Raw genomic sequence first — 23452 nt, 5'->3', positions numbered from 1 at the left:
GAGAGAGAGAGAGAGAGAGAGAGAGAGAGAGAGAGAGAGATGTATTTACAGTGATTATAGTATTCATAATTGCACTATGCCTCAATAAATGTAAATAATAGGCTTATGTTCTGGGGAATTGTTACAAAAAATACTTAAAGTAGCTTGGGAAAGAAAAAAAATTGCAAATCAGAAGGAAGAAGGGCTTACTTTGGTAAACTGATCATCAACACTATGCCCTTTTATATAGAAATCAGCTTCACTGCTATTGAACTACAACAGTCAGGACAGCCGGGTTGTGATGCGCAAGTATAAAGACATAGCTTAAATGTGACAGGATAATGAGTATGCTAGGAGAAGGGGTTTGCATTGGGTTGAGATTGGACAGCTCAAGGATGGGTAAGGGGAGGGGGGGGGGCTGTACCATTGATTGTGTGGAATATTAATTGCAGGAATCAGTCGATCGATCAATCAATAGGTCAGTCGGTAAAGTCTGCGTTCATTAACACTTCTTGTTCCGGTCCTCAACACTTTTCATTTCGTCTAAGTAGTAAACATCACAAAGTGGAGTCTAGTTCTTGAATTGTTTTGACATTGGCAATAAATACACAGATTCCCATAATAAAAAGCGTTAATGTGGCACAGTTTAACATAATCAATTAACAACATTGTCTCATAAATAATCACGTCCCTGACTCCCATGTGTGCGAAGCAGGTGTACCTCCTGATCTCCTTGCTCAAAGCTCAGAAGTTTTTTTTAAAGCCTGTGACTCTCAAGACTCGGGCTATATCCCCTTTAAATGTACTCATTGGATTGTAACAAAGTCAATGCAATGTATTAAAAATAATAATTATATAAGTCATCAATACCAAATCAATATAGAATAAAATAAAATAAATCACAGTTTATGCCTACTTATCGAGAGACTTGCCAATCAATCCTGTGCAGGAAAATGAAAGCTGCAGTTACAGATCTGTTGCATCTTTTCCAGTTTGACAGGTCAGAACCAAGCTTCGGATTTAACAAACGGGAAAGGAATGAATTCTTCTTTTTGGTTATAAAAAGGCAGGAGGCAGGGAGCGAATTGCATTTGCTCCAGCTCTGATGTATCAAACTGACAGACAAAAACAACCTTGAGTGCATAAAGTAGTTTCTTTCTTTAGGTCAAAGATCAAAACTAAAATTCACAATGCGCAAAGCCTAAAAATGAAGATCTTTGCTGTTAACATTCAACAGCATATCCCCGCAAACCCTTCTGAATGTCTTGCCCCCCTCCTGCTCTATACATTTCATCAACTCGTTTAATAGCAAGATAACATTAACTTTGCTAACCTTGGGGACCAAGAGATCAACAAATGGCAAATAAATTAGTATTATGCAACCATTATATTTCTCAGATTTTCTTCTCGTGCGTGTATATGATCTATCTTTTTACAGATTGCCTCAGTCAGAGTGTGGCGAGGGCCTCCCGCTGACAGCCCTGCTCTACACCAGGTTGTACTCCTTCAGGTTGAGCTGCAGGATTGTATCTTTGACGGCGGCAAAGACGAAGCGGATGTTCTCTGTGTCAGTGGCACAGGTGAAGTGTGAGTAGATGATTTTATCGCTGTCTGGATTCAGGTCCACAAACATCTTGAGGATAAACTCCCGTCCTGCTTGGGCATCCCTCTGGGGACCTGCAGAGGTGAAGACATGCATCAATAAATAAAATATAGTTTTGACAGGATATGGTTCTTTAGCAGGCTGGTGCTTTTCATCTAAAGTGAAGCCATCTTTTGAACTATACCATAACACATTGTTTGAATATGAACTATTGGCTAATAGTGTCATTTCTTTCATTGCAATTCAAATCCAATCTACTTTCTACTCTGGAGATGCAAATATTTATTTAAAAAATGCTTTTTTGTTCACTGAAAATCAACACAAATAACGTCAAGTTTGGAGCATCCATGTTGACGCGCCAGTGGGTCGTTTAATTCCTCCCTGTTAGCAGTTTATTGTTCCTTTGATAAATTCATTGGTTTGAATTCATTTGATCTTTTTAAATGATGTATATTTGTAAAGAAGGAAATATCAGACTTAGGCACTTTGTATATCATCAATATATCAAACACTGCATAAAGTATCAGGCAGATACATTTTCAAGCAATTCTTGTCAGATACTGACAAGCTGACCGATAAACTGTATCATGCAGATTCATATTCTAACAGAAATATGTCAATATAATACTATTGGTATTTAGGTGTTATTTTTGCCAGCATAATGCAGTATGGCGTGTCAGTAAATAGTGAATATTATTTCATAGCAGTGCAACCCTGACATCAACTTTGATTTATCTATTTAGTTTTTATATATCATATGAATTGAGCAAGATCTTTCCAGTTAAAGTGTGCAAACTAGCAGCCAAGAAGAGCTTCATGCTTGTCTTAGAGGTTTGATAGGTTTGGGCTGGGCTGAGTGGACACCATGCTGCTGTCACTCACCGTCATACTCTGGGAAGTAGTCAACCAGATGGGAGTACATGATCTTCTCCTCCAACAGATCCTTCTTGTTGAGGAACAGAATGACCGAGGAGTTTTGGAACCAGGGGTACGTGATTATTGTCCTAAACAGAGCTTTACTCTCCTCCATCCGGTTCTACAGAGAGAGTGAATGTGTGTGTAAGGAGAGAGAAAGTGGGGGAGAGAGAAAACAAAGAGAAAGAGAGAGAGAGTTAATTATTTAATTAAAAAGATGGCCTTTCATACTCATTAAGGACAGATTTTAATAAACGTTCACCGCACCAGAGGGAGAGCCGGAACGATACAACCATGGCGTCTTTGAAAGTTTCATATGGCTGTTGCACTTTAATTCTGTGTTTAATTTAACTAAACCAACCGTTCTAAAAAGCAAGCCTTAGATATCACATTGTGAGTGCAGTACGGCCCGTCCACACAAATATGCCAGCACAAGCGCTAGCCAATCAAACCGCATGTATGTGTATCCGAGGCAGGAGATTAATGTGATCGGTTATTGGTCGCCTTAACCCCAAACGCCAGACAAGCCCACCGGCAAGCGTCAACGCAACGGAACCGTGTGTACGCTGCGTTAGAGTATTAAGAACATATCCAGAATATTATAAAAGCTAATGTAATGACATGCAGGAGGACATGCAGCTAATGTCTTCTTTTTCTGCAGTTTACAGGGCTTGCAGTAACAAAGGAAGGGAAACACATGGCGCAAAAACAGACAACACACACATAATGAACGCACAGCTGCTCATTAATACACTTTAACAAACTGACACACCTGCTATAACCTCTTAAGAAGGTGATTTTGCCCGAGGCGGTATTCAAAACAGCTGGCTGATCATTTACAAATGCTTTCCAAGGGAAAAAGGTGGAGTGCGGCCAGGCAGGAGGAGAATCTGATTTCCATTGTTAAATAAGCTTTTCATCATCAGAGGAACTCAACTTTTACTTCACATGCAATACTAAAGTGCTGTTTTTAACAATGTGAAACTAAGAATCCCCATAACAACACATTTTAGCTCAGTATTTGTCAATGTATTTTGAAATGTGTGTGTGTTTTTATGGCTCACCTCATTGTCTGATTCCACCAACACTTGGTCGTACTCGCTGAGGGCCACCAGGAACATGATGGATGTGACGTTCTCAAAGCAGTGGATCCACTTCCTCCTCTCCGACCTCTGACCTCCCACATCCACCATCCTGTCATGGCAGCAGCGCCCGGGACAGAGAAAACACTATGAGCAAAATGTTTGCCAATCTGCTTGATTCTCTTCTCAATACAATTTAAGGAAAGTTATTTGATTAAACAAAAGTGATTAAAATGTGATGACTGTTGATCCTAGGGTGTGATCGAAAGCAGAACATCAGCATTGAGTTCTACTTCTGATATGACATAGGGGAATTTGCTGTAATATATACTAAATAATCAAAAGTGAAACAGCAGGCTCACTGAGGTGCTGTTTCAAAGCTTTATTTTGGCTGTATTGATGTAATTAATATTTCACAAGCTTATTGTCCTTTGATGGTCAATTTGCTTATGTGAATACAATTAAATCTGCTAAATTTATTTGAGTAAAGAACGCTATTTTACTTTTAAATGTTAAAGTTTGGGAATGTAAGATTTGATGGACTCTTTATACTGAAAGCATTGTTAAAATATGTATTCTCCTATAAGTCGGTAGTAGAGGATTATTATTTTTATGAGGTCTAAACTGGTTTATTTCTTTACCGTATTCCTGCACATTTGTTGTATAAAAAGCAGTTTTTGTTAAGGTGAGTACACAAAGGGCATTTATGCTTTCTGATTCTGAATACATTTCTTGACTGACCTGAATATGACACTCTGCAGGTCAAACGGGTATTCTATGATTCCCGTGGTTGGGACTCGAACCCTCAACACATCCTGCTGGGTTGGAAGGTAGGATGGCAGTGAAATCCGGTCGACCGCGTTCAGGTAACTATGGTCACAGAGTAAGGAAATTAACCAGGGTGTGTATTTATCATCAGGGAAACCTTTCGGAGTATATGTTTCGTGTACACACATTTTTTAAACCTATTTTATATTATATATGTGAAAACCTAATTTGCAATAATTCAAATGATGATCCTGATAACTGTAGTGGCTGCTAGGAAGTTTTGTATTTCAGCTTAATCTTATTTCAAAAGTCTGCCCTGAGATTTTTTATTAGCCTTCGTTTGTTCCCACAATACTCACTATTTAGTGGAGTCTGAGAGTTGGTATTCCCTCCTTCGATCGTAGCACTCCTGGATGCCTGGGTCATTCCATAAGCTTTTGATTGCATCTACATAGGGATTGTCGAACATGGTGATCTTTTCTACGTCCACCTCTCTCACAAGGTTGGCATTGCCCTGTAGGGGGAAAAAAACAAAGACAAAAATTGCCATGACTTTCTGAGACACACATCTTTGTTTGACAACACCAAACAAAAAGTTCTTCTTTATTTAGCAAAACTTCAATGACACACACAGTGACTATCATTCAACATCAAGTTTTGCAGTCCTAATTATCTGGTTTATTTTATCACTGGCTCACATATTCAATAACCTGGAATAACTTAACACCCCCAGGCTCAGCCTAGACCTAAAATCCAAGGGCCAAATCCCACTGGGGCAATTAAGTGGAAATTGTTCCGCCCCAGATTCCCATTAAACTCTCCTGTGTCCCATGACAGGAGATTAACATGTGCATGAATTTTACTTTCGCATATTGCACTAATTCAAACAATAAATAAATATAAACATAAAAGATCATCATAAAATGAACTCTAAGATGTCATATAAGACGGAATGGAATTTGCAGATATTTCTTTCGATGGTGGGCTTGATAAGCCTACAATCATGACATTTACTATATGTGCCTGGACACAGCCAGTCTAAACATGATCAACAGATTTCATTTTCACTTCCTTAGCATTGTCAGTCTATTCCCTTGTCAGAAGTATACCACTTCTCATTTTAGCCCCATGTTTATGAAGGCAGAGGTATGTTGGATATAAAGTATTACAGGCATTGTTATATATTTTATATACTTTTTTTTTTAGTACAGAACTGTACTTTTTTTTATGTATTTAAATATTTGAAGGATGTGCTTGGTTTATATTGTGACAAGTGCGCGAGATGCTTTGGCTGAAACAGCACATTTACTTTCATTTTTCATAAGTGTGTCTGATGGGAAGCGAAAGTTCTCATGGACAATAAAGACCGAAACACCAGAGATGCAAAAAGTGTCTGCTCAAGTTATATACACATAAGAGCCATTTCAAAAAACCCAGTGCTGAAAGTGTGAGCAAATCAGCCCTAACACAACATAATATTTCTAATACAGTTATAATATCCAAAATATGTAATATTAATATATACAGTATATATTCAATATTGATATCACCTTGAATAGTACATTTTCATCCCGCTTTTTTCTTTGAATATCAATAAAAATGTAACTAGCTCCTGTTCCCAAATCTGACCTAAGGATATCACATTCAAATATACTCAATTATTTATCAGGCCCTCGTAATCCAATCCCTACAAAATCTTTCAAAGAGCGATGTGACTGGACTATTGGCCAGGCAGGGAGAAGCTGAAGTAGTGTGGTCAGCTGTCACCTCAAATGATCTGATTTATAAAAACACAAAAGGAGAATGTTGCAGAGACGATGTCACTCTCACACGGACTAAACTGCGAGTATTGGTTACTGTAACAGCTCCAAAGCCATGATTAAAAGGGTGAAAAGTAGGAAATAAAAGGACCTACTGAAAGGCTATTTAGGGAAAAGTAAGGTCAAATTTGTGTGAGCAGTGTAGGGCAGGTCTCAAACGTGTATTTGCATATGTGTGTTTGAGTTTATATCTGAGTGCACTGAAACACACAGACAAACACTAATACACAAAGGGCGCAATAAAGGACTGGAGTGCTATAAGGACACAGGAAGTGTCAAAAGGGACAGGAAATGATTAAGGATGGCTGTTCCAAATAAGATAGACTGCACTCTAAAAATATACAAGGGCACTGGGGCCAGTTCGTAGCGTATTTTATCCCAAACGATTATTTACAGCAGTCACAACAATCGTTATTTCAGTTGAGGAATTTGAAATGGCTTGAGCGAGAGGTTCTTATTTACCTTGTTGGCCTCGTATTTGTAGGGCACCTTGAGTGTCTCTGAGGCTCGGATCATGGCCTGCATGGCTGTGAATATGTTCTGATAGACCAGTTTGGTAAAACCCCTTTTGTCTTCATCAGAGTACCCGGTGCCGTGGATAATCCTCATCTGTTTGATGAATGTGCTCTTCCCACTTTCCCCAGTGCCTGAAACGGAAAAGAGAAAGGGAAAAAACAAAACAATGTTCAATTTTTACAAGGGTTATAAGGACTTTTTGTTATGCTAAAAAAGTTCAATCATGGCTATTTGAACACAACATCCTATCTGGGAAAACACACGCATGTATAAATTACACACAGATGTACAGTACAGCACATGCACACAGTACACATAATATTATGTGCTGGTTCTTTTCCTCTCAGCCTGTTTGCCTGGTCTGGTGAGAGACCAAGAACAACATCTCCCTGATCTCCGTGGTGACAGGGACTGTTGGGTGTGAAGAACTGAGGTGTGATTTCTCTTTGGTTCATTGAGAATCTTGGCAGAGCAGCTGAAAAGTCTACCTCACCACTAACTTTTGAGTGACTTTGGAAGGAGTGTGTGTTGTGCTTGTCAATGCCCAAGGAATGTGTGCGGCATTCCAGCGTTACCTTAACTCTCTGTTTTAAGGACTTTGAATTCTTTAATATAAAACTCAACGACAAATGAGTCTCTCAAGCACTTAAAAAACATACTCAAGACTTTTTAATTTTGCTAAAACACCACAACCTTTAGAGTAAAGCATTATTTTTGTCTCTTTAATAAAAGCCTAAAATAAGTAGACTATTTATATGCTCAGGTCCAATCCTAATTCAAAATCCTAATTACAAACTCACTCTCTAAAGTGCATGAAGCAATGAGTACAGGCTACCATGTGCCCAAATGCATGTTGCTGAATATTTATTCTCGTACAACTTTTTAAAATGTATTTGACTTTCTAAGTCTGGCCTAGGCAAAGTTCATACATGCTCACACTTTTGATGTTGAATTAGGTTTTCAATTACGTTATGTCTACATGCTTATGCTGTTACGTTATCACTTTAAAATTGAAGCACCAAAGCCTGGGTGAACTCGTCACCACCTGCTTTCCACCCCCGATCAGTCCACCTACGGTATAATTAACTATTACATTAACCTCAATGGCAAGTAGTAGTTGTTGCCCCACTGGTGTGAATCACAAGAGTTAATGACTTATGGTGTCGGCCATAAAACATAGCCACATTCAATTTTTTAAACATGCAAAGTGGAACAGTACAGCATAATAAAAAACACAATTTAAAAGCCTTAAAATATTGAGGAGAACAATTTCTCTAAATATTTCAAGGTTCATTTGACCACATCTGGGTTTTAATGGCTTTTCTCTATTACACCAATGAGAGACATTAAGAAGCCTGAGAGACAGCAAGTATGCAGGGTTTGAGTGTTTGCTGGCCATTAGAGGCTGCTGAGTCACCTTTCAAACAAATGCAGTGACCAAGCATTAACCCTGTGTTTGAGTTTGGTATAAAGGCTCAGCATCTGAAGGAGTATGTCTGATCTGCCCCAGGACTCATGAACATGTTCAGATTCAGAGAAATTAGACAATAAAAGCAAAGAAAAGCTAGTTCTGTGTGCGGTGCATTTACATTACTCTAGACATTTGAGACTTAAACGTGAGCTGCCAAATGTTCACAACCCTGACTGTCACAACTTTAAACTGGTAGAACAAACATGAATTTGCTTTTCTCCATTAAAAGCTGCTGTTTGATTGCAACCAGACGCTGTCGTTTCTACAGCCCCATGAATGCACCACAGTATCAGTGGACTGTGGAACCTGCTTCTTATAGCCTTTTACAAGGATTAGACAATGCTTGGTTCTTATTGTGAACTAATAAGCCCTTGTTATGGTAAAAACAGAGTCATTATGGCATCACATTTGTAGATATAGGTGTGACCAATGAATTTAGCTTCTTTCCGGCCCAGTTAGATAAGCAGGATCTTTTTTTTTTTTGGCACATTCATTCAGTGAAATGTGTCAACTCTGCTTAATTTCTTAAGAAACTCACTCCTGTGGGTGTCAAATACTTTCAGTGTTAATGGCAGGCAGCCTTAAGCCATTATCAGCCAAATAAAAAGGCAGACATGAATTGAATTAAAAATACTGAGTGTACCAAGATCGCTACTAGAAAAATGTTGTTGTTGTTGCTCCTCAGCATTCAGTATATCTCTATATCTTAATGTGAGTTATTTAAGTTAAGGATAAATTAATGTAAATAAGAAACAAAGTCATAAGTTTAAAATGGATTCTGTTTATATCCGGTCATTTCCAAGCAAAACCTGAATAATACCTGAGCAAATACAGATACTATTAAAGTATTTAACTCCACTGCACTGTCTTATTTTTTGCTATAGTGAAATTGAATCATAATATATCATACAATTGGCTTTAGTTTTAATCTTTAATTGCAATGTGTATAGTTCCACTTAACTTGGCTGCATTCAGTCAGGAACCATAGGACATCTTAAGTGCTTCCTATTACAATTACAACCATGTGTTTGCTAAAGGCTTGTTAAAAGTTGCAGGTGGACTTTGTTCAGTCCAAGCCTTGATAAAGTTCCCACAGCTTTAATTGGGCCGATAAGTGCAGCTGACAGTGATTGGGTAGATCTGCACTTTTGCAAATGTATTTGGCAGTTGATATAAACAATATGACAGTTAACAGTGCAGATCAAACATGTTGTGATGCTGCAATGATTTTCTTAAAAGGTATCCAGCTGTGAAAGTTGAACACAATTACATTTTCTGTGAATTAAAGAGGTAGCCTAATTTCAAAAACTCAACTGTTCATAACTGTTCTGATGATTTAAATCAGATTTACCTTCAACCCTGCCGTCCCATTTGCCTTTGATTTTCTCTGTGTAAGTGTGTTAAGGGAGACAGGCATCATAAACTAGATCCAATGGTCTCCTGAGGATTGGAGCTAGGCTGTGCCACTTTCATAATTGAACATGTTAAATCAATTAAGCAGGTGGAGAAGAGCATAAAAACTTTTAATGTTTAACCCTTTTGACTGACAACAGATGTTTCAGTCCTCAGTGCTAAATAAATAGAAGTCACATGTGTGCAATGCATGTGGGAATGCAGCGTAAAACAATATCTGAATCCACTTAGACAGGTAAAGTTCCAATAATTACACTGCCATCCTATGAAACTCTCCGCCCTGCATGTTCTCTTTCAGTAGTTTCAGTTCAGTGTGTTGTCTATGTTCAGTAAACGTCTTCAAGTGAGGAAACACATTTCTAATTACAAATACTGTATTTATGAAACACTGCCCTCACACAAACACAAACACGTTGAGAGTTGAATTAGACAGTTGATTAGATGACAGAGCATCCTTTAAATTGTGTTGCACTATAAGCTCACTGAAAGGAGTTCCAATTACTACAGTTGTAAAAGCTATTTACTCAATTTACATCAACAAACATGACAGATATGATTTTTGTCGCCATCCACAGAAATGTCTTTTATACGAAACCAACTAAAAAACATGACAGCCTTTAAATTAGAATATCCCTCTAGGCTAAAGCATGTTCAGGATGGTCAGCATCCTAAAGCATGCAGTTAGTAGGCTAATGTGCAAAAACATGGCCCTATGACTTTAAAGTCACCAGACACTGTGTAACCATTCTCAGGCTAAGCTGCTGCTTTACTCCTCTCCATTCATCTTGAACTTCCCATGACTGCAAAGGTGTAGAATCTCAGCTAATGCCATGGAGCCTTTCCCCGCTGTTTACACCTCTTTAGACCTAATGTCATTACAAAGAGTTCACTTTCCTAGAAATGTCACAACAACATAACATTCAAAGTCTAGTGGTGTTTATCATTTTCAACATAACCATCAATGTCTTACCACGTTTTAAGCTGAATGTCCTTATCGTCTGCACATTTAAGAATGATCTAAAGTAAAGGAGAAGTGCTCTTCTTTATCTCAACAACTAGTCAAGTGCCCTCTAAGCATTGGCCACTCCTCCTCCTCAATTGGAAAAGAAACAAGGTCACTTGTGCAGACTTTTGTCCTAAAGAAAATTCTAAATGTGTAGACTGCACCTACTCGCTTTTTTGCTTCATTGTGAGAGGATCTGTCCTAACAGCAGACTAATTTCTCTGACACAAATATAAGGTCGTATCTGGCTCTTGATGTTATATGCGGCACTTTAATCTGACAAATTGTAACTTTGTTTGGAGGTGTGCCCAAATTTCAGTTACTGCTCTGGTGGGTGTTGAGGAACAGTTTTGCTTAACTGCTTTAGATTTACTCAATAAACGGTATTTAATGTTCTACCCTGGCTTACATGTGTCCATCCGTTATGGCAGTGGTTCAAAAACTGTTTCTGTCACGCATGTTTTTGAAATAAAAACATGTTTCATTTGCTTTATGAATAATTCTGGCTAACATTAATTTTGCTTTAGTTCCCAAATGAATCCAACGTTTTTCAGAGCAGACATAGTAAGATGAGCACAGGTGGCACTGCAATGCAGCAATTACCAATGTTATTAGTCACAATTGTGTCAACTTATTTCAGACAACGATTTTTGTTTTGTGCGGCAGTTTTGGTACCACTGAGTTACAGTATCTTATTTCATTCAGTTTTTATTATTAACCTTTTGGCAAGGTTGGTATATATTGCAAAATATAAAAATGTGTTAATACAGCTACATTTTGGCAAGTGCATTGTGTGGAAAAGTTGTTGGCCTTGTTGATTAACCTAAAACTTTGAGCATTAACAGGTGGAAAAAAAGCCTTTTTTTGTTTTATTTCCTTGTAAAAAGATCACGAGTGGTTTCATTTTCCATGAATGTGTAATGTTCACAATGCTGGTAGGGATATTTATCGAGATGATTGTATTATTTCTGACTCATTAACTGGTATCACTCTTTATGTCTGTTTTCCGGAAAGCTCTAGAGTCTACACTATTAAACCCTCTCACCTCCTCTTACTGCAACAACTCTTCTACTGTCTTTGTATTGTTGGTCCCCTGCAGAGCTCAAGTGAGTGACAGTTAAAACTCCATTACTATTACAGAATGCCTCGATAGATAGTGGTGCACAGGAAGGCCGGATTAAAGGCTTGAAATGTTTAAAAAGTGAACAAATTGAGAATCTTCTGAAATTGACGGGAGAGTTTTGTGCTGGATCCCAGGAGGCTTTAAGCAATTTGTGAGTTTTAAAACCCACAATACAGCATATGGGTTAATGTAGCCATAAAGAGCATGCACAATTTCTTCTGGTTAACTATTCCAACAGTACTGAGAGGGGTGATCATAATTGTTGTATGAAGTCAGACACAAGCATGTTGATGTGAGATCACACATACGGTTCATCATTACTTGAAACATTTTACTCTGCTTACTATTCAACATTTATTATAAGAAAACTGGAATACAAGCAGCAACAACATCATAAATATAAAAAAATACATACTGATTAAGAATCGTTATCATTAATTTGCCCATCAAATGTTTTGTATCAGGAGAATATGGATTTTTCATTGAATAACAAGCATATGTCTTATGAGAACTAGTTACATCCTCAAACTTTCATAACTTTTTGCTTGAGCTCATTGGCTGTTTGCGTAATAGACGAATTACTGGGTATTAAAAGAGATTAGGGGAAAACAACAACTCAATTATTTGTTTATAGGGAGTTGGCAGTCAGCTCCTTCAAACATGCTAAGGGGGATTCATTGTAATATTGCTTACTAACAGGAGGGCATAGGGGAAACCTATCCTAAAACATCCCTAACAAGATAAAAGCCTTGCATGTCTTCTTCAGAAAGTCGTGTGGTTAATGTGATGTTAAATGCTAGGCTGTTCCACCACTTTCTCCTCCATGCATTTCCTGAGGGACTTACAGAGGAACAGGAAGAGAGGCTTCTCGCACCGCTCTCAACAACCACAGTCATCTCAACTAATGGGCTTTTCGTTGCAAATCTAATTTAAAACTGGATGGTGAGTAGATGACTTGTTTTCCTCTAATGTCTCCAATATGGCTAATACTTCTAGACATGATTAACAGCCGCCCCATAACAGAAGTCTACACTGTAAAAATGCATGGATACCCTGAGATAATACGTCTATGGCACACCAAGACGTTTCCAACTCGTGTGTCTCTGCTACGGTTGTATGATTTTGAATGGTGATTCAATTAATTTGAGATTCATTCAAATGGATTAATGTATAAGAAGGCTTGTGCATGAGCATACCATCACATAAGCCTCTTTTTACATTAAAAGATTGTAACCTTGCACCATACACTTGCACAGTGATATAATCACTGCCAGGGTTAGGTGTTAAGCTGCAATGCTGCCTTGATTACTCCCCAATAAAACGCTAGACTTTGGCCCTGCCGATGTTTGACACACTTGCAAGCACAGCACCTGGTGCTGGCCCTGTAGGCCTGGTTGCACAGGTGGCTGTTAGGTAGGTGAATGCATGGAGAGGTAACAGTGGTAGACACATTTGTTTTCTAGCAGGTTACAGTTATTCAAATCAACTGGGTTTTTTTACGCTGTGCCTGGCTAGATAGCATCTCCTCACTCTGCTGACCTGCCAATCTGTGCAGTCGACTCACAACACCGAGGTATTTCAACCTCCCACTTCCCAACTTCACTCAGGTGGGAGCCCCATTATTAGACACCCAGCCCCCTATCCGACAAAGGTATTTTGGTGAGAGGAATTTGGGCTGTGCATCTCTCTTCCCACTCTTCTCCCGCCCCGTGTTTCTCCCCGGGGAGCTTACCGAGAAGCAACAGTTTCAGCTCCCGGCGTGCGTCCCTCTTGTCCCGGCGGAGCTGCCTCTCGATCTCGTCGTTGATCCGCCTGGCTTCCTTCGCCTCCTCGCTGAGGCAACACGCCATTATGGATTCCAGGGTCATTCTCTCTCCTTTTTTCAAACACGCACTTTTCCCTCTTACTGATTCATTCAGATTTTGAATTCGGTGGGGTAAAAAATAAAAAAGCAGAGGCCTGTGATCCCCTACGTGTGGGTAAAAAAGCGTGGACGCCCTTTATAATGAGCCCAAAAAGCGCACAGTTTGTGGTGAAAAGGAAATTGTTATAGTTTAGAAATTATTGACCCACCATTCCCCCGTTTCGGTTTGCTTTCTGGGCTTCCCGTGAGCTTCAAAATAGTGTCCAAAGCAGGGTTGAATATCTGTACAATATTAATTGGTGTATTCTGCTTTTCCTTCTCAATATGATCAACAGATCCTTTTAAGACACATCCTCAATACTGCTCGTTGTGATCTCGTTAAGCATTGCCCTCCGTGCCCTGCCACCCTCTCTCCAAAGTCGTCAATGTTGTTATTTTTCAATCAACACAATCGCCTGTGTTCAAGTAATCGTCCGTGGGTGAGAGCAACGGGGAAAACACATGAATAAAGCTGTCCGTTTATTTTCCAATGGCTCCACTCCCGGGCGTGGTAAAGCAGAATATGGCGGACTTTCACTCCAATCCGCTAGGCTGGGATACAGTACAGTTATCTCTCGCTGTCTGCTCAAAAAAACCATGAAAGCCACACATAACATGGCATTTCAGCCGGAGCTGTCGATGCCGCGACCAGAATATATCCCTGTTTGTCTTAAGAGGCGTTCACGTCCACGGCACACCAGAAGGGTGAGAAGAAAGGAAAAAAACGGCGTGTTGTTGCCTTTTCCCCCGGCCAATCTTCTCCTTTTCCTCAATTCTCTTCATGTGTTTTTATTACAGAGGCCATCCACTCCTCCGCTGGCAGGGTGACGTCCGCTTCATATCGACAAGGGGGGAGTGTCACGTCAAACAAACGCCACACAAGTATTTATACCCCAACCTGTGGAAGAGAAAATGTGTATGAGTGGAGAAGCTGAACCCTTTTTTCTGTAAGGGCGTGGGCGTAATAGTGGACACAACTCAGTTTTTGTGCTGACTTTGTGGGAAGAGTCGTCACTCACAGTCACCATAGACCACTATGTCCATAATTATGACGATGCATGATTTTATTTTTTTTATACAATACATTCAACTTTTTCCCATTGCAAGATTAATACCTACTGTAGTTAAGATAGCACCGTGGTGACAATAACATACACCTGTATGCAGGTCAGTAAATATTCCCTATTCTATTTGTGTTATAATCGTTTTGGATTGGCATTGCGAGGACAGCCTCAAAATAAAACGTCTTCATCTCAACAAAATCAGTTTAGGGCTTCATTCCACAGATTGGCTTTTTATTGCAAAAAGCAGTTGTATTACAAGTGCCCATTAAATTCTTTCCAAACTTGTATATCTTACAATGGCATGCACATAAAGACAAACAGAAAATAAAGCTTGAACATTTTGCAGGAGAGGTCAGATACCTCCCCTAATACATATATATAAGTATAGTATAGTATAGTCATATTAAAAAACGGAATAAAACAATAAAATAAGAATCATATACAGTATATCCTCTGTGCAATATGCCTTTAACCAACTGGACAGTAACACAGCAGTTGTTAGTCCCATTATTCTAACAAAAGGCCCACACACATACTGTACAGATTGATGAAATGATAAGTGGATGAATGGATGGTGGAGCCATATCACATATCCACAGTTGTTCCATTATGATCATCTCCTCTGTTTCCAGCCCGAGCCATTAGTGTTATCAGTAAATCAGTGTCCTTTTTACTTCTGTCTTTTCCACAACTCAATAATTGGAAATCATTATCCACTCATTGTCAGTCAATCATGATATAAGTCAACACAGTATTTTGTGTGTTGTTTAGTTTGGGGGCTTTAAGTGATTCCTGGGCTCATAGGAGACTTCTCATTGCCAAACTAATCAAAACAGTAATAAGCCCGGGTCCCAAGTAACATACTGAATTTGTACTTTGGATGTCTGTCATATTAAGTTCAAGAACCACGGCTGTAGAGTGAGCGTTGATCCTCTTTACAGAACAGTTTTGGTTTAAAGGCTTTTTGTGCTTGAGGACTGCCTGAAAGCTTACCAGCTTTGTTTTGTGACTGATCACATGCTGTGTTCCTTCTGTAAGACTGACTGATATTCAAATAATTTAGGCACGGCTTTAAGTCTAATACACAGATGGGCATTCGCAGGGAAAAGTTCAAGATTTTTTAACTGCACCATAAAAAATATAAACATACTACCTCATTGTATATTCTCAGTGCTTTCAGCAGTGCGTGTGACATACATCTCTGCAAGTCAGGGTGACAGTATGTGTAAGGTAAGGTAAATCAGCATCAAGCCAGCGATAGCCTCAATAGTGAACTGCCAGCAGTTGTCTTCAGGAGCTGCTTTTGTTTTGCCTTTCTTCCCTTACAAATGCATGTTAATCAAAGCAAGTGCAGAAAGCAAGTCAAGTCATATTAATCCATAATAAACCATTGATCAGGTTTACCCCACCTGTGCGAGGACAGGAAACCTTTTGTGTTACTGTTCCCCCTTTACACACCAAGAAAATACTAAGTAAAACCAGTAACTGGAATAGTCACACCTTAATTTGGTAACTGAAGCATATTTAAGTATTTTTTTATTAGTTATACCATTAGATAATTCGACTCAACAGTGTTTAGGCCTAAAATGCCTGAAAAAACTACTTCAACAGTTTAACTAGTCATTTTAACTAACTAACTAACTAACTAACTAACTAGGTCGTCCATTTAGACCATCTAAACGGAAAATGTCCAAGTGACTCATCACTCGTAATGTATTTGTTTAAATTCAGCTCATGATATCAAAGCCATTACTTATCTTTTCATTCTGTATCTAACTTAATCTGAGCAACAATGAAGTACATGAAAATATTACATTGAAAAAAACTGTGAAACAGTTCTTGCAGAATTAATGTTAGCTGTCCTGGGACCTTGCTAATTTGTCCAAGATTTCTAGCTTGGGGAGTCATTGCTCCTGTAATGAAAGTCAACCAACAAGCTCTGTAGAGGGACAACCAAACACAGGCCAGTAACATTTAACCTGCGACGTGCTGTCATAATCTTGGTAAAAGTAAGATTCCAGTTAATGAAATCCATTATGTTGGCTTAAAATTATGCTGACATGGTTCTTATTTGTGAATGTGTTTAATTACTGTTATTGGAGACAATGCTATTTTAATGTAGGCTACCAACAGATGTACAAAGAGCAATAATAAATAATGTGGTGTGCACATGAGTTATCTACCTTGGAAACATGGCCAGCAAAAATGTGCACGTTTTGATTCCAAGGTAAATCAGAGTTTTATTTTGTAAGGGACCGCTTTCGATCACTTCCTGCCCCATGTCACGTGGTCAAGCCCTCGCCTAGATACGAGCAAAGCGTCGCTGCTTCACGGTCGCTACGGAGAGAGGGATGTGTCTGTGGTAGTAAAAATACTGTGTACTTTCCCACGGAGTTAGGGCAACTTACTGTCATGGCAGTTTATAGCACATGCTTCTCGATTGTTACGACGACCACTCTAAACCGTTTCGACGTTTGTATATACACTTTGGGTGGCTGCTAGTACTTTAATCTATCTTGGCATGACTGATAAAGATTAGTTAGCATGCTAGCGAGCTAGCCACACAGCCTCAGCAACACACAGCGACCACACCTGCCAGGTAAGAAATCTTTATTAATTCATCTGCAGGACTTTTGGACGTTACAATTAGGAGCCATTAACAATTTCACCATAAGACATAAGGGTGAAAATCTTAGTTGTTACGTAATGTTGGCCAGCACAGTTTATAGCAGGTGTTTTGGAGCGACTAATTCCTTGTGACAGTAATGATGCGGCTCTAATAGGATTTGAGCCCTCTCCTTCCTGTCGATTGTTTAGGGAGAACGCCAGGATAACGAGGAAGGAGCTTAGCGGTGCGTGTGTTTCTGTGAAAGAAAGTAGTGTTTGCGTGAGGACGTGTAGTTTAATTTCACTTTGCAACTCCTCTGTCTCACTTTTATGCAATGCAAAACTCAGCAAGAGGCTGTTTCTTTTTACATTGGGGTGTGTAATTTGTGTAGGCGAGTCTTTAGTAGTTTTTCATAATTTAATTGTCAGGGATTTTATTGGCCTTCAAAAGATGTGAAGCGAGTAATGCTGTTTACATTTCGAAGCATTGAAGTTTCAAACTGAATTATTATGATTTTAGCCATACCAATGGTATACTTGTGTGCTTTGATCCATTGCCCAAAATCATCAACAGTTAATTTAGTCCAGTTTAGGATAAATCACTATGTTTCTTCTAATTTTATAGTATTTCTTTCTGTGTCTCAGTGTGGCTGTAGGTTCCTAGCAGAAATGGGAAAACTACAGAGCAAGTTTCGCAAGAGGTCTGTCATCTACAGGTGAGACATTTTTATATAAGGTTATTTATCCTTTCACTGTTTACTTCATACTAATGAGATCCAGAGTGTTTGTTCATGGGCCTTTCAGACTAGAGCAAAAAAAATAGCTTTCTGTAGAGTTTACTCATTTTTTAGTCAGTAGCATTACACTTATGTGTTAACGTGGGACATGTAATTCACAAATGTGGTACAGGTCATTGCATTCATCTCAATAATTCTTCTTAAGCAGATGGGTTTTCAGCAGCGCAGCCTGTAAAGGAACCTAATGTGATTATAATAAAGATAGATATACCACAGGCTAAAATTGCGGCTGAATATATTTAAATTGTGATTTTCTTATTTTATTGATGTTTTATGTGCAGGACAACTGAGGGGGAGAAGTCAGATAACACCTTTGACAGTCAGGTGGTGCAGTATGAACTTGCCCATAAAGGGTCCACCAACACTGTCACCAATCTGAGCCCAGATCTCTGTGTTTCCGGTGGAAGTGACCAGGTAATTTATTCGATGTACCACATTTATCCAAAATAATGCAAAGTTGGCGATGTCTTTTTTTTGGCTTCAGGGTGATAAATAAACTAGTGTACCAGTTTGAAGATAATTATAATGACTGATACATGAAACAACTAAAAATGCACAGTTCACATTTTTATTTTTATTTAACTTGATTATTGTGTGCAAATATTTTAGTGTATAAGCATGTGTGTGTCCGCTCCTTTAGGCTGTGGTGGTGTACGACTGGAAACAAGGCCGGATGTGCCAGACCTTTCAGGGTCACAACCGAGAGGTTACCAAGGTAACGTCAATACTATGTGTGCAAAGACTGATAAAGGTGTGACTCTGTTGAGAACCGTGACACATCTTCTCCTCGCCTCCATCTATCTGCCAGGTGGTGTGTTATCCAGGCAGCACATGGATATTTAGTGCCTCACGGGACAAGACTGTACTGATGTGGGACCTGAACCAGGGGGACGAACCTATCCAGGAATTTTGTGGGCATGAGTTGGTGGTCAATGGACTAGCTATCAGTCCTGGTACACGCACGCACGCACCCACGCACGCGCACGCGCACACACACACACACACACACACACACACACACACACACACACACACACACACGGAGGTCTGTGTTGCCTTGGTCCGCCTTTTTCTCGTAAACGTGATGTCTGAGTTAACTCTTTGAAGACATTTCTTTAAATTTGGTCTTAAGGATGAACTTAAGGTCAAAGGTTAAGTCCCTGTGAGCTCATAAAACATGATGTAGATTGCAACTTAGTAACTTTAGTCTTCCTTTCCTGATCTGCAATGATCAAATTGAATTGTTTTTTTCGCTGGTTTGTAGAAGGGAGAAAGCTCTGTACTGGTTCTCGTGACAACTGGATGTGCCTGTGGGATATAGAATCTGCAAAATGTGAACAGAGACAGAACGTTTCTAGGAACCTGGTGAGGATAACCGTATGTGCTTTTGTGTGCATAACCATGTAACCATAACCTACGAATTGTTTCCAGCACGGTGGATCGCCTGATGTGTCTACCTGAACATGAAGGAAAAACAATCAAATCAATAAGCCATTCAATCTGACTGTTCCTCCTGAGTTCATGCCCTGCAGGCTTTAAACTTTTCCACTGTCCTCTCTCCTCTGCCCAGGTGACTCATGTGTGCTGGGTACCAGGCAGCTCCTCCCTAGTCCAGACTTCTGAGGATAAGACCATAAGGTACAGAAAGACTATAATCTATGCTCTTATCTTTTTACGTTATATGTTTTTGTTTATATTTGCACTGTGGGACTGCCAGAAACGGTATTTCATTTTTCTGTATGTATAACACATGTGGAAACTTTGACAATAAAGTGGACTTTGACTTTTGACTTACTACTGCAACTATATTACTGTAGAAGAAAATGTGCCATCTGCAGCAGGGAAAGAACATTCAATAGAAATCCACTTTTTCTGCAAATGGTAATGTATTTATGTAATTATAAATCACTAAAAGGTCATCTTTACCAAGACTTGAGTAGGTCATTTAATCTACTTGTATAACTATCTTATACTTAACCTCTTCAAACCCTTGACCCCTGACATCACCTCATGAAGACAACTGTTTGTGAGGAGATGCTGGGCCTTTTGAACTGTGAAACTGAGATGTTGTAAATAGAGATGTAAATAGAAGAGGTGTTTTCTCTTTTTATAAACAGGGTTATCATCAAACAATACCACAATAGACACGTTCGCTTCAATATTGAGACAGATCCTGCAATGTATTTAAGCAGTATATATGTAACAATGACATGACGTCTACTCCATCACCTTGTAAGTGGCATTATTTGATTGAGTTTTGTATCTGTATTAATTCATCAAGTTATGATACAAACAAATATTGAGAGGAAAATATGTAGTTCTACATGAAGTGTTTGTGTATGTTGACAGAGTGTGGGATAGCCGTGCATGGCAGGTGACCAATACCTTTCCTGCCAAGCAATACATCCAGACCCACTGTGACGTTTCTCCAAACGGACACTACTTGTTGTCCAGCAGCAATGGCTTCGGAGGCCAGGGCTGTGAAGCCACGGTGAGACCTTTGCTGTTGTTTTTGTGATTTTTGTTTGTATAGATATACAGTAAGAAGAAGAAGTATCTACAAATGACAAAGTGATGACATATCAGATTGCTGTCTCTAATGTAGAGAGATGTCTTAACAAAGGTTTTGCAAAAAAGTGTCAGTCTGTGAATGTGCTTAAGGTTGTGCAGATATGGGCTGAGTTTTGCTTCTTCATTAGCAGTTTGAAATATTTGGTCTTATGTGTCCTTTTGGTGTGTTAGCAACAGTATATAGCAATAATTATTCACCCCAATGAAATTCTAAGTTGAAAATCTCCAATTCAGCTACTGTCTTATGTAGATAGTTTTAAAACTGCTGACAGTCCTTTGTTGTCAGTGGAGTTGTGTCTGTATTATTAGCTCTGGGACCTGCGCCAGCCCGGCTGTAAGGTGGTGGAGTACAGAGGTCATCTCCAGACCACCGCCTGCTGTATGTTCCTGCCTACGACTCCTGGTGGTTCAGCTCAGGTAGCAACATCCTCACATGACAGCTCTGTCAAAGTCTGGGATCAGAACACCGCAGGTAACATCTGTTTGAGCATGGAAACATTGATATAAAAACCATTGATATAAAAACAAATACAGATTTTCTCTGACACTTTTCATCCATTCAGTCTGTTTAGGGACGTTGTCTCTGGATGGTGCTGGTCCACTGGTTTGTCTGGCTCCCACCGACACTGCCAATCTGCTGTGTGCCAGCTTCAACAACGGCCTCCATCATATCCAGCTGGGCCACGGATTAGGCTTGGATCCGGATTCTGGGCCAAGTTCAGGTGGAGCTGGTGAACTGGACGTAAAAGTTGTGGCACGCTTCTGACAGCACCAACCCTGACCTGTGCACAGCCAACGCCACAGTGAGCGCTATCACTGGATATGGACAATATGGCAGTTCATTTAATATATTTTCACAATTTGACCTATTTCTACAGGCACGTTGTACTTAATGAGACTGCCATACTGTGAAGATTGACAAAGGAGGCCATTGAGTAAAGGAGTGCATGAGGGTGACAATGTCGTGCATGCATCTCTTGTCCCGCAAACCCCCCAGGTGGCCCTGCTTGGATTGCTGCCTTCTCTACCAAATCAGAAAGACGGGGGATTATTCTCAGTTTCATAATCTTCTTCAGCAAGGAGGATCCGACAAGATGCTTCATGGACAGGTTGTATGGATATTATTGGTGGGGTTGGATATACAGTATATGTCTGGACGATATCTTGATGCAGAAGAAGTCGTGTAAAAGGGGAAGCAATCCAAAAAGAAAAAGAGCCAAAATAATCCACTATTTGGTCAGGTATTACTTCTGTAGTATGTGCAATCAGACTAGCAGTCTTGTTAGTCAATCACTGTGTTGAAAGATATGATTATCTCCAAAACAGAATAATGTGCGACATGTGTATGTTGATAAATATTTAGTTGTGCTGTAGCATTAACCTAATGGAACACATGCCTACCTACAGTACAACACAAGAAAGTTAAGAAATTAGGTTTTGTTTCCAGGTAGAATTCAATGAATTACATTTTTTTAAAGATCCGCTTCTTAGTTAAGTATTGTTTATAATGAATAAACGGGAATCAAATATATTGTTGCAAATACAAAAGAAAGCTTTTTCGACAACCGGTTAACATTAAACCTGGTACCAGTAATTCTGATCAACATTTTTTAATATGGTGTCTCTACTGTGATACTAACAGCTGTTTGACTACTTTGTTAGGATTAGCAATCCAGACTTGCTTTTGTTTAGCCAGCAAATGCTAATGTTAATATTAGCAGCCTTAAGTAAGTGACATTTGGACACGCGTTACATTCCTACCTTTACTGATTATTGTCAGAAGATGAGTAAAGTGTAAACACTTGAATTTGAAGTGCAAATTGAATATGGAGGATCATTTTAAGAATTGCATAATTTTCCTTTTTGGTTTGTGGATATCCAGGTTAATTATTTTTGTAAAAGACAGTGATCATTACAAGTAGTGACAAACCGAAGGTCATTCTTTTTTTTGTGAGAATGTACTGTCTCGGTGTTCGTCACTCTGAACACCAGTTAACTGTATCTGTCTGCGTTTCAGACACTATGATGAAGCAATTAATGAATAATGTTTTGTCTTAGTAAATCTTGGTAGTCTAGTCACTCCTTGCATCAACTGAGATCTTTAACTTGGTCACACATATATATAATATGCCTCTTACAAACGTGTCATTTAATATGAATGCTTGCTTCATTTCGCTCAGGAGAGTACATTTAAGTATTCCAACCTGTGAGAGATGTATCCCAATAAAATCATTAACATGTACTTTGTGCCTACTACGAGAAAAGATCTAGTAGAAACACGTTTCAGATACTTGGGGTAATTGTTATGCTAAAGCACACAATATGCTTAAATAATAGTCTCCCCCTGCACAGATGTTTTCCAACCGTTACAAGATATTACAACAGCAGGCAAGAACTAATGCATGGATGGATTGTTGATTGTTGTAAGCACAGATTTACTAATTAATTATTGATAAAGCATTTATCAAAGGTCTACGTGCACACTGAAAAAAATGAAAAGTTGCGTCTAATTAAATGTATTATGTCAACAGATTTCACATGACTTTGTTAGGTTAGGCGAAAGCAATAATATTAAGTTTAATTTAAAATGATTAGGTTCAACTTAATCAATATAATTGCTTTTAACTAACCCAATATAGTTACGTGAAATCTATTGACATAATACATTTAAAGTCAACGTTTTTTCAGTGTAGGTATACATACAAACTCATGGTGCAACTGACCCTTATTTAATATGACATTACAATACATTTTGGTTGAATTTCTTTCTGACAGGCAAACTGTTAAAAAAAAAAAAAGTCATTATTCTAAAATTGG

The 23452-nt window shown here is 39.0% G+C and overlaps 2 protein-coding genes across 4 annotated transcripts; one reads left to right on the top strand and one right to left on the bottom strand.

Annotated features, from left to right (window-relative positions):
• LOC134874159 (guanine nucleotide-binding protein G(q) subunit alpha) lies at window positions 1-14518 on the bottom strand. The gene is made up of 7 exons (XM_063898186.1): window positions 13426-14518; window positions 6630-6814; window positions 4707-4861; window positions 4321-4449; window positions 3562-3691; window positions 2465-2618; window positions 1-1656 (listed from the first exon to the last, which is right to left on the bottom strand). The coding sequence occupies exons 1-7, from the start codon at window positions 13559-13561 to the stop codon at window positions 1466-1468; spliced, it is 1080 nt and encodes a 359-aa protein (XP_063754256.1). The 5' UTR covers window positions 13562-14518; the 3' UTR covers window positions 1-1465.
• On the top strand, window positions 12367-22714 carry wdr31 (WD repeat domain 31). Of its 3 annotated transcripts, XM_063898185.1 has the most exons (11): window positions 12367-12635; window positions 14395-14478; window positions 17913-17983; window positions 18346-18478; window positions 18705-18779; window positions 18873-19017; window positions 19329-19429; window positions 19635-19702; window positions 20414-20555; window positions 20945-21107; window positions 21199-22714. In XM_063898185.1, the coding sequence occupies exons 3-11, from the start codon at window positions 17937-17939 to the stop codon at window positions 21399-21401; spliced, it is 1077 nt and encodes a 358-aa protein (XP_063754255.1). In that variant the 5' UTR covers window positions 12367-12635; window positions 14395-14478; window positions 17913-17936; the 3' UTR covers window positions 21402-22714. The 3 variants fall into 3 exon arrangements, with proteins under 3 accessions (XP_063754255.1, XP_063754253.1, XP_063754254.1); XM_063898183.1 differs by lacking the exon at window positions 14395-14478; XM_063898184.1 differs by lacking the exons at window positions 12367-12635; window positions 14395-14478 and adding an exon at window positions 16813-17259.
• Window positions 22715-23452: the final 738 nt, after the last annotated feature.

Source organism: Eleginops maclovinus, chromosome 12 (genome assembly GCF_036324505.1).
Source record: "Eleginops maclovinus isolate JMC-PN-2008 ecotype Puerto Natales chromosome 12, JC_Emac_rtc_rv5, whole genome shotgun sequence".
Classification (NCBI taxonomy): domain Eukaryota; kingdom Metazoa; phylum Chordata; class Actinopteri; order Perciformes; family Eleginopidae; genus Eleginops; species Eleginops maclovinus.
Note: the sequence above shows the minus strand (reverse complement) of the source record. Positions and strands in the feature narration are given on the sequence as shown.

Excerpts from the sequence above, each read along its gene's own strand:
- wdr31 (XM_063898183.1), top strand. Across the intron at positions 17,984-18,345 it reads AAGAGGTCTGTCATCTACAG|GACAACTGAGGGGGAGAAGT; the intron begins GTGAGACATTTT and ends TTTTATGTGCAG. Across the intron at positions 19,018-19,328 it reads TGGACTAGCTATCAGTCCTG|AAGGGAGAAAGCTCTGTACT; the intron begins GTACACGCACGC and ends GCTGGTTTGTAG.
- LOC134874159 (XM_063898186.1), bottom strand. The coding sequence starts at position 13,561 with ATGACCCTGGAATCCATAATGGCGTGTTGCCTCAGCGAGGAGGCGAAG. Across the intron at positions 4,450-4,706 it reads CTCTCAGACTCCACTAAATA|TTACCTGAACGCGGTCGACC; the intron begins GTGAGTATTGTG and ends CTGTGACCATAG. Across the intron at positions 1,657-2,464 it reads CTACTTCCCAGAGTATGACG|GTCCCCAGAGGGATGCCCAA; the intron begins GTGAGTGACAGC and ends TCACCTCTGCAG.